The sequence below is a fragment of the Pholis gunnellus genome, assembly GCF_910591455.1.
Source record: "Pholis gunnellus genome assembly, chromosome: 3".
In the NCBI taxonomy this organism is placed as follows: domain Eukaryota; kingdom Metazoa; phylum Chordata; class Actinopteri; order Perciformes; family Pholidae; genus Pholis; species Pholis gunnellus.
In genome coordinates, this window is record NC_136529.1 from 20698318 (window position 1) to 20714264 (window position 15947).

At 39.3% G+C, this 15947-nt stretch overlaps 2 protein-coding genes across 2 annotated transcripts; one reads left to right on the forward strand and one right to left on the reverse strand.

Annotated features, from left to right (window-relative positions):
* Positions 1-919: 919 nt before the first annotated feature.
* Positions 920-5336, reverse strand: psmd6 (proteasome 26S subunit, non-ATPase 6). Its single transcript, XM_079186171.1, has 8 exons — positions 5093-5336; positions 4410-4615; positions 3491-3636; positions 3174-3393; positions 2971-3079; positions 2583-2751; positions 1236-1313; positions 920-1142 (listed from the first exon to the last, which is right to left on the reverse strand). Exons 1-8 carry the CDS (start codon positions 5235-5237, stop codon positions 1046-1048), a joined length of 1170 nt encoding a protein of 389 aa, XP_079042297.1. The 5' UTR covers positions 5238-5336; the 3' UTR covers positions 920-1045.
* Positions 5337-7030: 1694 nt separating this feature from the next.
* Positions 7031-12330, forward strand: slc2a9l1 (solute carrier family 2 member 9, like 1; the record flags this gene model as incomplete). The annotated part of the gene is made up of 12 exons (XM_079186351.1): positions 7031-7054; positions 8084-8179; positions 8333-8493; positions 8572-8696; positions 8773-8902; positions 9217-9365; positions 9728-9915; positions 10002-10112; positions 10276-10377; positions 11521-11596; positions 11693-11820; positions 12145-12330. 12 exons carry the CDS (start codon positions 7031-7033, stop codon positions 12328-12330), a joined length of 1476 nt encoding a protein of 491 aa, XP_079042477.1.
* Between the last annotated feature and the right edge of the window lie 3617 nt (positions 12331-15947).

Sequence of the window (15947 nt, forward strand, 5' to 3'; positions counted from 1 at the left end):
CTATACACTTTGTTTACGACTTTTTAAGCATAGACAGACACTTTTGAAAAAGTAGATTTGTTACGATAATTTATTGCATACTATACTTTGATTTTCTATGACATACTAAAGGGTTAGTTTTCTTTTGACAACAGTAAAATATAAAAATCCTAATAGTCATAACAAAGCCGTAGTATAATTTGTCATTAAATGACATGCTATACTGTGACTTTTTCTCTTTTTTTCAACATGCTATAGTATAGCAGTATAGAGTATATAAAATCATACTTTTTTATGTCATAAAAAGTGATAGTATATAAAAAAAATAACACGTGCCATAAAATTGGTAGAATAGTACGTCATACAATCTTGGATCCCATTGGCTGTCCGTCTGGTGCCAGATAAGCCTCTGGGGTCAAGGAGCTGTTTTTCTGAGACTCGATGTTTTCAGCGGATATCTCGGCCAAGACTTTTCTGGGAACTTCAAATGTTAAAAGTCTGTTTAGAAACTTGAAATGCAAGAACGCAGTAACAAGCGTAGTTTGCATCAACTCAAGTTCACATCACCGTCTACACCGCAGCCTGTCTGCTACCGAGCAGAGAGGCTGTGTGGTGATAATAAATTACAGTAAAATGTTAAAAAGCACTGATAAAAGAACCAATAACGTCGAAGCTCATCAACACTATGATCTTAAATAATTTAGAGCCAGTGAAAATGGAATATCGGGGTTTCGGTTCCCCTCCCTGGTGGCAGATGTGATCAAATTTCTTTACGATTCCAAAGATATCACATTCAGTTTTTATATTTATTCTTTATCTAACCAGAAAAGTCCCATTGAGATACAATAACTATTCTGCCAGGGCAGTACGTACAAACAACCTGAAAAACATGATGCCCCTGGAGGCATAAAAAAAAAAAACAGCCTAGAGAAATGTAATGTCAACAGTTAAACAAATTTTTATTATATACACAATATAAGAGTGACTTTGTCAGACAAATTACTGGTTTGGGTATAGCAAGAACAATGATGCAAGTCCCCCTTGCATAGAAATCTGACTACCACGGTTACATGTTGATAACCCTCGACAACTTCTGGACTCTGTTCAGCAGCAGGTCGCCCTTCTTGATGGTTTCTTGGTACTGCCAGTTTTTGCTGTCGGGTCTGAAAAGAAGAAACGGATGAGACTTTGAGTTCTGACTTTACTCATGGGAGTTATTTGGAGAAGTATCGAGGTTTGAAGAATGCGAACATTACCTATTGGTTTCCACGATCTCATTCACTTTATCAATTTTGCAGTGAAGACGTCCAGCAGCTATGAATCGGGAGAGCTCCCTGAGGAAGAAGAAAGAAAAAACATCTGTGACTGCGGCTGTGGTTACACTTGTCTTTTCATCCAATCATACCGGGACGCATTAACTGTCAAGTCTGTAAGCTCAGAGTTTGAATATTGCTCGCATTGATAATCCGATAAGCCAGACTACATGCTGAGGTGAAATCAGATCTCAGTGAAGTGTGGACAGCATGTGGGCACATTCTGGACATTTTATCAAAAGCAGGTCTCGCATAGTCCCCCACACACACACACACACACACGAGAGACCAAAGGGAAGAGAGGAGGAAAACTGGGGTCGTTTTAAGTTACTGTTGATGAAAACCCAACAGATTCCTGATTTTGCTGCTTTTAAATAAAAGCTTTTAAATAACACAATAACGGGACTTTTACTGAACAATTTATAGGAAAATGTGTTCATCAACAAATTAGTTTTGTTGAAGAATTGTGTCACTGTAAAAGTAAAGCTTAGTGGGAACAGAATTCTGGTCATTGGTTCCCATTTAATGAACCTTTGTCTTGTTTTGACAGTTCAGCTTTTTCAAATCCCTCCATAGAATTTGGGCAATAACTCCCAATCAGAATTGCTCGGGGTGTCTACGACTAAGAAGTTACATAGTTGAAACAAGTCTCGTCTATTGTCGATTGATCATCGAATCATGCTTTTTTTTTAAATCATTGATTCTCCTTTGTTTAAACTTTATGTATCTATAAAAAAATAGTAAAAACAAGAAAGTTATTGGCCGGAAATACACATGCATATGGCTGTTTGTTGTGTGAGGGTGCAGCGTCGTCCAAAGTACTGAACAAATCATTTCTAAGTACAGCTGATTTTAGAGAATCGTTAATAAACAAAAAAATATATATAGTGCTCCGATAGTGCCATGTTCTGATGCGAGTGCTCTAATTAATATATATTCTTTGATTTTCAAACAGTAGCCTTATGTTGCAGTTCTTTCTATCGCTAAGATGCTTCTCTGATGGTCCCACTAATGTGGATAGTGGAATGAAGTCTACGGTGATTTATTCATTCACATGAAGGAGATTGATTGAAAGCGCAGAAGTTATTTTCAATAGTATTACAAATATTACACCAAAATGGGCTTCGTATACCAATAATATTCTGGATAAATTAAGCAATTCTATGTCAAAATAGACGTTCACCCCCCTCATAAAACCATGAGGAGAGAACTTCAGCGAGGATTCCCGCAGTGACATTTTAGAATGTCTCCCGAGGATGAGGCGTATGAACATGGTGTAAAAGCACTCACTGGTCAATGAACTCTGTGCTGACACCGAAGGCCTCAGCCATGTAGCCCAGGGTGAGGGAGCGGTAGGACTCTAGCAGCTGGCTGTAGGCCTGGATCCTCATCTCCCTCACATAGTAACGGTAGTGTGGCGCGAAGAGCCAGTCCTTCTTCATCTCCTGCTCCACCGTGGCTGTGGCACAAAGAGAACAACGTTTTAGGGTCATTGATGAAGAGTCACGATGTGACAGAGCAGGAAAAAAAGAAATACAGCAACATGCAGCAGACACATAATGTGACTTATTACATAAATGAAACATTGGAACACATTAAATAACACTGGAAAGAACAACAAAATAACACTACAAGTGATAATGTTTGTTTCTTAGGTCAAAAGAAAATGCTTCCTCACCCAGAGACTGGAAGAAGACAGAGTAACGGCACTCGTAGAGGGAGAAAAGATACTGGCGAATATTAGGTAGACCGTGCAGCACCTCCAAGATCTCTGCTCCCTTTATTACCTAAAGATGAACACATTTCATTTCAGTCATACTGCCAACTTAAAACATGCGTCTGAAAACATGCAACGCCAGCACCACAACCTCAGCCTCCTACCTTTTCACGGAGGTCGGGCCTTTTGAGGGCGATCATGCACACGTAGACCGTGTAGGTGACGAATGTCTTGTAGTCCATGAGCTCGTAGGAGGTGAAGGTGGAGACGGTGTCGAGGAAGAGCTCAGCGGCTTGCTTGAAGTCCCTGATGGCCACACAGTACAGGCCCTGGTAGACCTTCAGACGATTCCTCCGGTCCCAGTCTCCCCCCTCCTCAATAAGGCTGTGTGGAAAACAGGTGCACAGAGAGATGAGTACTTAAACGATCACAGAGACTGGGTGGTGGAGATGTTTGAGAACAAAGATATCAGAGCATTTGCCTCTTGGCTTTCTCCGAGTTGCGCGTGATGAGGTCGCTGTCCATGTAGAAGAGTCCAATCCTCAGCAGGTAGAATACGATATCTAGTCTGTGTCCCAAAGCCACCGTCTTGTCGTAGGTCTTCCTGAAGGCTGTTAGGGCGCCCTCCTGTGGACGCACAAGACAAACACCGTCAATGTATCTGCTACTATTCAAATCTGTGTACACACACTATCTGTGAACATTTCATGTAAATACATCCATCTTACCAAAGATGAAAAAATAAACTAATAAAAAAGACGTTAAATACTATTTCAGAGGGAAACTGCAAACCTCCGTGCTATAATGCCTGGTCATGTTAAGAGGGATGTACAGCGTAGGTATTGAGAAACTCGCCAGTAAGTCAACGACAGGTCAAATTGCTCAGTATCAGTGAGTGATATGAATCTTGTGGCCTGAGGCGTAAAAACAAAAAGGTAAACAAAGAGGACGCCACAAAGCTGTGCAGTCTGGCAGATCAAATGTACACAGAAACATTAATATTAAGGATTTAAGAAGGTGCATAAAAACATATGAAATCAGAGGAATGCACGCTATGTTACACAACTGGTTTGTTCAACAACCACTTTTTTTTAGTAAGTACCCACAATAGTATATAACATGGTTTAGGGTTATTGACCCAGCATGCAAAACACATGCACAGCAAAGTGTGCTGAAAACTCAATTCATATAATATGACCACCACTACTCCCATGAATATGGCCATGACGTGTATCCTGGATGTGGAGTGTCAATGGTGCCAGGTGTAAAAACTCTTTCATAGGTCAGTCCAAGTATTGCTCCAGGAGTGCATTTTGACAAATAGTAAAGCTGACGATGAAGATGCATATATCAAGTGACTTCATGAAAGTGTGCTATGTGCCTACTGAGGAGGAAGTTACCTTGTCTCCAATTCTGATGAGATATTCAGCTCTGGCCATCATGGCGTCTCGTATCTCGCTCTCTCCAAGGCTCTTCTCGGCATCCTCCAGCACATCATCCAAGCGCTTCAGCTCCTCCTCGTTGGCCTTTTTCATTTTACTCAGCAGATCCCCGTCCAGCTGCCACTTCAGATCCTTACACAGACCTTCATAATACGGTGCCATGTCTGAAACAAGACAGACAACAGGATAGTTTAACCTGTGGACTGTATGACAGCTTACATCCTATGCATCTCATATTTATGACTAAGTGACGTTTCATGTTGACGTTTCCTCAAAACAAAACATATTTAATGAGGAAAAAATAAGCAGCCCATTTGATATAATTCACTGTACTTTCTAGTGGAAGACTAACTACATTACACAGAATTTTAAAATAAAGGTGGTGGCGCAAAGTTTAACAAACAACCCTTCGTCAGGTTGTCGGCTAACGTTAGCTGACGTCTGCTCGTAGCGTTAGCTAGCATACTAATGTGGTTGAGATGATCGTTATACATTTTTGAGAGTTGTCTATAACGAGACAATAACGTACCCAATACAAAACGTGTGTGCAAACATTCATTTCAACACCATGTTTACCGTGACTATGCTACTATAAAGCTACCGTTACAAGTCGCATAACGCAGTGTGATGTGCTAACTCACTGTTAGCTTTGATAGCGTCCATGAGCTCGGTCTTCACTTTGACATCCTGTCGGTGTCCGTCCATAGTGAGCAGAAACTTGAGCTGTGCTATCCTCAGGTCGGGGTTCTTGGGCAGACCCTCTTCCTCCAGGTTTTCTTGTGGCATTTTTGGTTCAAACGGTTAGATACAAAGACACAAACGGAAGGCTTTCTTTGTGCAGAGAGAGGGTTCACGGCTCGCCGTTGTCAGCTAGCCTTAGTTAACGATGACTACGGAAAACACTGGACTGAGTTAGTTTCCGCCAAAGCGTCAGTCAACGAGGGAAGAAGAGAGCGGAGAACAAGCTTACGTTTAATAACCACGTTATCGTTTACTGCCCCCTGCTGGACATGAGTGTGAGCACATCCACACACGAATGTTATGGACAGTAGGCATGTACATTATTGTACTGTACATTATTTTTGCAAACGCTATACAAAAAAAATCAAATTACGTAATATGTATACTAGATATAAGTATCCTGTCTGTATATATAATATTGCAACACAACAATTATTCTCTATGTATATATAATATTTTAGTTATTGTGTATTTTTTACTTTTTCATATTTAATATTCTTTACTGTTTTATTATTATTATTACTGTTTTTATTATTCTCTATGTATATATAATATTTTAGTTATTCTGTATTTTTTACTTTTTCATATTTAATATTCTTTACTGTATTATTATTATTATTACTGTTTTATTATTATTATTACTTATGTACTTATTCATAATACTTGTTTTGATACATTGTTTTTTGCTATGTCTCTTGTTTGCACTATCCACTATGTAGCTGTAATCCTGTAAATTTCCCCACAGCGGGACTAATAAAGGATTATTATTGTATCTTATTTTATCTTATCTTACTAACAGGACTTGATACAATATGTGCTCCAAAGGATGTCGATAAAATTGTAACTTTAAATTCCACTGCCAAAAAAAATCACAAAGAAAAAGCTAAATGTTTTTCCAAAAATGTATTTGACCTGTTCATACTTGCAAAAATGCAAATATCAAATGCACAATATATACCCTAAGAATAACAGAGTAAAAGTAGTAAACATAAAAATGCACAATTTATACAATGAAATAGAATAATATTAAATTAAGTAAATAAACTAAACAGTAGTGCAAAGATTTAACCAAACAACAAACAACAACAGTGTAACGGTGTTATTGCAGTGGACAGGAATGATCTCCTGTATCTGTCCTTGTGACCACAGAGCTGGATGAGTCTGTTGGGGGAAGTGCTCCGCTGTCCCTGCAGTAGGTGGTGGGGAGGGTGGTCCGGGTAATGATTATCATTTCCCTGGTATCATCATTTACATGTTTGTATTCGGTTGGCGTTTCAACATCTTCTTTGCAATGTTAATCATCATTAATGGTTAGCACTGTTTCTTTTAAAGTTGTTTTTGTCCGGAGTTTGTTTCCTCTCCCCGTGGGTGCATGCTTCCACAGTCCAAAGACATATAGGTCAGGTCTAACTAAACTCTAAATGAGAAATATGCCAAAGCACTGAGTTTGATATATGACCAGATCCAAACACAAAAATTCTGATGGTGAAATCCATGAAATCGGTCCGTCATATGATTATGAAATTACACTATTAAGATTGATTTCAGTCTTTGACAGACTGCGCTTTGGCACTCCTGTATCAACCCAATATGCAGTAATGGTCCATAACCAAAGCAAACTTGATGAGATCAATTGTCTTACTGTAACTCTGTAACTCATCTGCCCGGTCGAATGGACAGATGAGTTTCTCACAAAAGCAGAGTCACTGTTTGGTGTACAACATGACCGGTTACGTTATTTCTAGTCAGAGAGTCTGAAAAGTTAATGATAACCGGCCGGAAGAACTTAAAAGAGTCCGTTCAGTCTGTACTTTAAGGTCCACGCCAGTGAAGACAGGATGGAAACTTTGCTACAACAGCTGGTAGGCTTTTACTGAATTATACTGAATCATTTTTATACTGTATTTATAACATTATGCTTTAGCTCTACAACAAACTTGTATTAACAAAGTACATGGAAGGAAAGAAAAATGTTGTTTGAGGCAAGCAGGTTGTTTTTGAGTTTGTCAGAGTTCAGTGACTCAGTTTTAGCTGAGTCATTGCGTTCTGTCAGTTTCTGAATTATTCTTTATTCTTCATTCTTTACAAAAAAAACTACACTCAACACATTTTGAGCTCAGCTAAGACAAAATGAATGATGTTTTATTGGATATAGAAGCGGGGTGAGAAAGTTTCTCACACAAGAGTTACAGTTTTAGTTTCAGTAAGTGTAGAAAAACAGGCCATATTGACTTTAAATGCGGATCGATATAGATTAAATGGCATTTACCAAGTATAATAAAATAAAATCATTTCTAAATATCAAATCATGAAAAGCAGTTGTTATTTCATATTGTTATACCACAGATCATCAGTCGCTCTGATGATCAGATTAGTCACAGAGTTACACACTGAGTGGTCCTTATTTCAAAGGTGATGATTAGGATAAGAGAATATTTTGAAAGCTGACTATCAATTTAGTGTTTTTATTTTACACAAATATATTTGCCTTATAAAGATGCCACCTGTTTTTTTTTTCAGACAATGTGGTTTTGGATATATACTGTGCTTCCTTCCACCATTTTCTGATCTGGTGTACAACTGAAACTACTCTTATAGACTATAGTTCCATTAAAGGAGGTGATGAAAGAACACCATTTAATTTAGTTGATTCAGCATCACACCTCAGGTTGAGTTGTTTCCAGTATCCTAAACAGGAAGCCACACATCTGTGGACTTTTCCCCATCATTCAGGATTCAGGATTGAAGTGTGAAGTTACATTTTGCCTTTCTCTAAAAGAGTGTAATATCTCGAAGTAACACAATAAGAATCCCAGACAGTTATACAAATCCAGGATGCGAAGATGACTTCTATCAGACCCATCTGCTTACTGACTCACTCTGCTTTGTAGACCCGAGGTAATGCTCTGTTCCTCATCATCATTTTGGGAATTGGAGGAAGCTTTCAAACTGGCTACCACAGTACTGAATTGAGTTCTCCATCACCGGTGAGATACATCACTTGCAGCATTTCCGGTCATTCTGTTGTTCACCTGCAGTTACTGGTGGTCGCTGAGAGTGTGTGTTTGAAAGTGAAAAGTAAAAAAGGAGCACACTTTGTTTTCCCAATCAAGCTACAAAATGTCCTCTTTTCACTGCAGTACATTCAGCGCTTCATCAACAGCAGCTGGTACCACAGATATGCAGAGCCTCCACCTCCACAGACGATCACGATCATCTGGTCCCTCATTGTTTCCATGTATGCTGTCGGGGGATTCTTTGGTGCCGTCAGCGCCAAATTGATCACCGGCACCCTGGGAAGGTGAGTAGGAGAGAGACTCAAACGTAGCATTCAGTCCTGTGGCCTAAACAGACTTGAAGTGATGTGTTCCTCTATCAGAAAAAAGGCGATGATCTGCACCAGCTCTATTGCAATTGTTGCAGCAGGGGTCATGCTGGCAAGTAAAGGAGCCAACTCGTATGAAATGATTATCGTGGCAAGGATTCTGTACGGCTACTCCACAGGTATGGCACCAGGACATGTTTTAAACAGCACATCATGTTTTTGCCTGACTGATTTACACCCGCTGATGACCTGCAGGTTTGGGGAGCGACTCCCATGTAATGTACCTGGCGGAGATTTCACCTACAAAGATAAGAGGGACCGTGACTCTCACCTCGGTGATCTTTTTGTCACTCGGCAGACTGTGTGGACAGTTTTTTGGACTGAGGTAGGAACTTTGCAAATACGTAAGAGGAGGCGTGTTTTGATTGTTTTGGAAGACAAGAGAGCTCAATGTATGCTGCATGTGCAAAATATGAATCACATCCTCATGAGGACAATCTCTTTAAAAGCCATAGGCTCCTATTCATTTGTGTGGAAAGGAGATTTCGATAAAGAGAGGCAGACAAATATGAGAAGAATCTTCGAGCGTTGACAGCTGTGCGAAAAAGAGCTTCAGCGCAATATTAGGACGTTTAAATAAAGTAAAAACAAACATTTAAACAAAGCTGGATCACAAACACTTCCTTTTGTTTTTTTCAGTGAGATCCTTGGTCGCGAGGAGCTGTGGAACATTGTCCTCAGTGTCCCTGCATTTTTCTCAGTGGTTCTGGTTATAGCGTTGCCTTTTCTCCCCGAGGCTCCCAGATACTTATTCATAGAGAAAGGTTATGAAAAGGCTTGCAAAAAAGGTTGGTATATTTCCCCATAAACCCGTAATACAGTTTGAGTATTAAACACTAAAGAATGCCCTGCATGAAATTCCACAAAGACAATTAACTGCTAAAGAGCTTCTAAATCTAAGGGACAATGAAATTCTATGAACAAAGAATTCTACGTATAGTGACTTTTGGTTCACAACACATTTTGGATTATAGAGCCTTTATCAGGCTCTTAGCTTCTGACTTAACACGATTGAAACACTAACACTATCTTTTTTTATCACTCTGCATAAGAAACACTCATTCCAACGCACAATATATCTATTGTGTTTTTCATGTGAGCAGAGGAGCTCATTTCTCAGTTTTTGTGTCTCTTCGTCTCTGCATCCCAGCTCTCCAGAGTTTGTGGGGCCAAGGTGACTACAAACAGGAGATGGACGAGATGTTGACTGAGCAGGCGGCCATGGAGGCAGCCCCGCATAAAAGCACTCTGCAACTCCTGAAGGACCGGAGTGTTCGATGGCAGCTGCTCACCATGTCCATCATCTACTACTGCAACCAGCTGTCGGGCATTTCTGCAGTGAGGATGGAACTTAAATGTCTTCTCTCGTGCTAATTTTAGCGTCAAACCTCTCAGAATCAATTCAATGCTCTTGTCTTTCCCAGATCAATACCTTCTCTTTTGACATCTTCCTGAAGGCAGGCATACCAACAGACATGATCCGCTATGTTACTCTTGGTCTTGGAGTATCTCAAATTCTCACCTCCATCTGCTGTGTGAGTTACTGCCTCAGCTCTTTCGGACATCTTTTCTTTGCATCTTCTCTTGATTTTGCACAGAAACGTTGCTTTTTTTTTTCTACTTTCCTTCCTGGGCTGGCATTGTGTTCAGCACATTCAAAGGTCGTAACGTATTTCCTTGTACCTTTCCCTCTCACAGGGGCTGCTGATTGAACACATAGGGAGGAGGCCGTTGTTCTGGGGGGGTTATGGTCTCATGTCTGCCAGCTTGGTGTTGGTCACTGTCACGCTCAATTTGAAGGTAAACCTGTTACCTTTAAACACTGAAACATGTAGCCATGCGAGAGGTTAAAGGTTATTCAATGTACTTACTACCCTCATCCTACAGAACCCGGAGGTTTTGTCAAGCATCTCACAGGCACTTTAGTCTATTATTCAAATGTTTCGTGACTTTGTCAATCAATTTGTTCCTAATGACTTCATATCATTGTTTCCCTTTTTAATTGGTGTTATTTTTTAATATATTATTAAATATCAATGTATTGGGGTCGTGGGGGACCCCAGTCAAAAGCAGCTAATTGCAGCCGATGCAGTTTTAATAGATAAAAAAGAAGAGATGGTTAAAATGTTTGCCTTGGGTCCTAATGTAAAGTATGACGCACTATCAGGGGGGACGGGGCACTCTGTCATTCGTTTTGAAGGAGACAGACAAAGAATATCCTCATGTGCTCAATCTATTTACATTTAACACATTATCCAAATTCACTGTCATTTTCCTAATATATGTTTTTTTTCTGATGATATTAATTACATAACTAATACTTGCTTGACATAACATTTAGCTATAATGGTTGTTTCCTACAGTAGTTTACTTTTGGGGTCCCCATGGACTCCAGTTGGCAGTCGAGTCATTTCAACCAAATGACAACATTTTAGTTTCAAGACATGCAGATTTGAAGGCTTTGAGATATTTGACTCTGAGATTCCTGCCTCTACCCGGTTACAATGAAAATGAATGGAAATGAGTTTATGGTAATCACAGCATTTAAAAAATATATAAATTCAACAGCAAAAATTCTTCCCAGCATCATTGTCCTGGTTCCACTTAACAATGGAAGCAGCACAGACTTTACTGTTTTCTCACTGGAACTACTTTCTAGCAAAGACATAGTCCATAATACCTCAAGTTAAATCCCAGTTTACCTCTATTTTGTATGATTTTTATTTAATTCAAATTTAAAATATACTGCAAAAGTTGAAGCTGACCTTTTCACACGAGCCAAATGCATGAAATGTGAAAATGTGTTTTTATAAAGAGAGCTGTATGCAGAAGCTTTGATTGCTGCAGTGTACAAAGGCAGCAAATATATAATTGATCTAGATTACTCTGTTTGTATAGAAGTATGTATTGACATTCACATAATACAAATGTGTCTTCCTGCAGGATTCCAGCTACTGGGTTCCATACATTTCTGCTGGTTTGATCTGCCTCTTCGTCATCTTCTTTGGCGGAGGACCCGGTTTGTGTCTTACAGCAGTTTGGTTCACATAGAAAAGATGTTTGCGTGCACAAATAATGAACCGAATCACCTTAATCGTCTCTCTGGTTCACCCAGGGGGAGCCTCAAATACTCTCCAGAGTGAGATCTTCATCCAGTCCGATCGACTGGCAGCATATGTAGTCTTGGGGATGCAACGCTGGTTGCTCTTCGCTGTACTGGGCCTCGTATTTCCGTTCCTTATTGTGAGTACAACAAACATGAAGATAAGCCACCCAATAGTTTACACTGTAAAAGCAACTGCAAATCTGGCTTTTGAAGGTGAACAGGATCATTGACAGTATGGATTATTTGTTGTGATATATTGTGACATTTAGTTGTACAACAACATTTCATTCCTTGATTATAACTATAAATTACAGCACAACATGTTTTAGTGTATAGCAGGTATTCAGATATCATGAGAAACTTTAACTGTCACATTGTACCGAAAGACAAAAACCAACTTCATGAAACATTCAAACATGAAGCTCTTTCTGATGCTTTACGCTGTGATTCGTCTCTCCCAGGATGCCCTGGACTCGTACTGCTTTGTGCTGTTCACCTGTGTGTCCCTGCTGGCGTGTCTTTACACCTTCTTCCTCCTGCCTGAGACTAAAGGGAAGACCATGATGGAGATCTCCAAGGAGTTTAAAGCCATCACCATCTTTGGGAAATCCTTCGTAGAGGAAAAGAGAGTGGAGACCAGGTTTTAAGGCAGATACAGTAGACCGCTGTTTCAAACTGACAGAGGAATGATGAATGGCTGTGTGTGAAAAGAAACAATTTCTACGCTTTGTCAAGTATTTGAAGCAATTGCCAAAGCATCAGTCAATAAACGAAGGGAAATCCCTGTAGCACTGCAGCTAAATGACTGAGACGAAGCTGTAAACAATAATGAACTTTAATGTTTTATTCCCTGTCATTGTCCATAAACAGGTGTCACTACTAATGCCAATGTATTGTTAGTTTGTTATTTCTTTGTTCAGGTCACTCATGATATCCACGACATGTAAGGGTGCAACGCAAGATAATTATTTCAGAAGTATTTGAAAATACAAGATATTTCAAGAAGAAAATACTTAATATTCTTAGTATGACTATTGTTTGTGAAACAGAAAATGTTCATGTTTTTAATGCTATGTTGACTTAAGACAAAAGAATTAAACAACAATTGACTTCAATGGAATAACAGGAAGCTATTTACTTTGCCACTGAAATGTCGGATTGAAATTGTGAGGTTGATGAATGAATTGTGTCCTAACAACCTTGACTGCTCTCGTATTTGGATTTTAATATGTGAAAGACTTCATTACCAGTTTTCAAAGATTATTGAAACAAGCAGCTGGAGCCCATCACAGATTCCTACTCCTCCATATGATCTAAGTCACAGAAGGAACTGATGTATACAGGTTTATCATACAATTTTAACAGTACTGATGAAAAATCCAATTGTTTTACCTCAAGCTGAGTTCAAACTAATTATGCTCAATCTTATTGATAATTCTTGATTAAAGAGAGCGACCAGTTTTAGATCACTGCAACTCTGCTGTTGTGTGGGCTACCCACACCTGATGCAAAATCTGTGTCACTAAAAGGTCAGACGTTTCCTTCCTCCAGGTCTCCAGCAATAAATCATCCCCTCTTCCCTTTGGACCCTTTGGTTCTGCTGTCTGTTATGTAACCACAGCAGGGAATGAAATTATTGGAAACTGTCCCACAAAGTCCCAAAACATTGTGAAATCCATTCTTTTTCATTTCTTTTGTCTGTCTCAGGGCCATTGGACTGAGCTCAAAGTATTGTATTGTATTCCAGAGGCATGATGTTGACGACCTTTGTGTTAATCACTGTCATGCTCACGCTGAAGTTCAACTGGTTTCTTTTACTCTCATACCATATTCTTAAAAGTGAGACTATGAAACCTTTGCTGAACAGTGGCTACAGCTGACTGTGGCTACAGCTGACCGTGGCTACAGCTGACTGTTAATGCTAAACTACTACTGAAGTTTAGCATTTAGCTAAAATGCCAAAGTAGCACAAGTGGAGAAGAGTCATTATGTAAGCAAACTCACTGAGTAATGTCCAGTATACAGTATAACTTTGACCTAACATTTTCTATTAATAGCCACCATGGTCATACCAGACCAAGTAAGGCTGTAGCAGCAACACCGTTGAGTGTATTAAATTGAGCAACGATACGTTTCATGGGTCATGAATTCAACTTTTCATTTGAAAGAAGAATGTATAATTCATCCTCTCAAGAGCTATAGTCTCATTCTAAAGTAGACCGTGTCTGTGTGTGTATTGTGGTATTTCATTAACTGTTAAATAAATGAGTCTGACTCACACTGAAGTATTATAAATGTTTTTCCTCTTCTAAGGACATCAGGTATTGTGCTACATGTATACTGCTTACTGAAGTATGCATTGTGCTGATGTACAGCATTGTGTCAGCATGTTCTACACTCTTAAAACAAGAACACACTAGAAGCAGAAACGCATACCGGACAGTTTCTTCTTCGGGGCATTTCTCTCCAATATCCTTGGGCCTTTAATATCTTTAAGTCTTTAAAGGTCTCCCCTTCCTTATCACCAGCCAGCAGCTGCTAGCAGCCACAGGGGCTTCATCAGCTGCCAAGCACAGTCTGTCCACTACTGCACATTGGGGAATGGAGCTGTGATTATAGTGTCTTGGCTTCGCTGATCATCTCGTATGATGTCCTGCTGTGTTTTGTTACAATGTAGGAGGAATAACTGGAGGATTAATGGGAGAAACAGCCGTGAGCGGTTTACTCTTGCAGACCTGACTTGTCCCTGTAACCATTTTGTATTTGTATCGGTTGCAAAATGCAAAGTGCATACACGATAAGCAGAAAAGTTAAAAATTAATGTATTTAAAGAATGCCCAAGACAATCACGTGTATCTTTATTCAACAATCTTGAGAAACACAAAATAGGAATTGAGTTAAATGTAGTTCGAAGTCAACCTGTCTGTCTGGGTCTCAGTGGAATTACTCCTCAGCTGTAATGTCTCCTTTACATCAACAGGTGGCAATGTTAGTCTTCTGCTGAGATGCACCGCACTAATCAAGGCCAAGTCCACATGCAATAACAATAATAACTGTAACCCATAACAATCAGGACAAATTAAACTGGACAGATTTCACAAGTGGTTTTACGTCATTGTATACTGATCCAACGGTGGTGAATGAAGCTGATGGAAACTAAATAATTGCATTTACTGGTAGTATCTTTAATATTTGGCACATTTTCAACTTTGTATAGCCTAAATTGTAGACGGTTACAGAATATTAATTACGTCTTTCTATCGTATTGTATCAGATTCTGTGTAGATGCTGAGTTTTTCTTCTTTTTTTGACATCATTAACTGATTCAAATCTGACATTTCGTCTCTCAACCATTAGAGGGAAATTATGCTTTAGCCACATATGAATCATCAGAGTTCAAGAGGTATCTCAGTAACGTTGAACACATGTTACATGTAATACTTCTAAGGTTTATTGTCTTTATGTTATTTTAAATGATGTATCTCATGGATGAATAAAAACGGGGCCAATGTCAGAAGACAGAGAAGACACTGCTCTGTCACACTTTAAAAGCATCATTTTTAAAGTGCCTATTGGTATTTTTAGGCCTTTTCTATCTTTCACAGAGAATCCAAAAGAAAGTCATATCCTCCTCCAGTGGTGAACCCACGCATAGCAAAGACAAGTTGAAATGAGAGCCATCATTCTTCTGTCTCTTCACTTGGCAACACTGAGCTCACGAGCAGCACTGCAAATCAGAGAAGAGTGAACAGAGTCGGATGTATTACAGATTAAATGAGTCACTGTTTATTAAAAGTCACAAGTTTGTTCATCGGTCTACTTGCATGATTTGCGGACATGCAAAAAAAACTAAACGTGCTGATTTCTCCAGTGAATAGGCCTACACATGCTGCTCAGTGTAAGCCAAGTGAATATGATTATTAAATGAAACAATGCCAGTTAGTGCATAGGAGGCACAAAAAATCCACCTGATTAAATCGTCCATTGTGTCTGACGATTATCTACTTTGCCTAAGTGGAAGAGGATGAGTAGCAGATGTCGGAGGAATTAGCAAGACACACTGATGCCATTCAGTGACCTCAGTGAAGGACAATTTAAATCTCTGCACATGAAAACTTTCTTAAAGTAATATGTAAAAAGCATTTCACAGTGCTGATATATACTGTATTTGTCTATTTGGCAATGATAGAATCATGGCAAATGAATTTACACATGTGGGAGCCTGATATTCAGCCCAAAATGGACATTTTGTTTTATTTAAATT

Bases quoted from the DNA above. Each gene is read 5' to 3' on its own strand.
- psmd6 (XM_079186171.1), bottom strand. From the start codon at position 5,237: ATGCCACAAGAAAACCTGGAGGAAGAGGGTCTGCCCAAGAACCCCGAC. The intron at 4,616-5,092 runs GTGAGTTAGCAC...GTCTTGTTTCAG, and splicing joins GGACGCTATCAAAGCTAACA to ACATGGCACCGTATTATGAA. The intron at 3,637-4,409 runs GTAACTTCCTCC...GTGCGTCCACAG, and splicing joins TCATCAGAATTGGAGACAAG to GAGGGCGCCCTAACAGCCTT.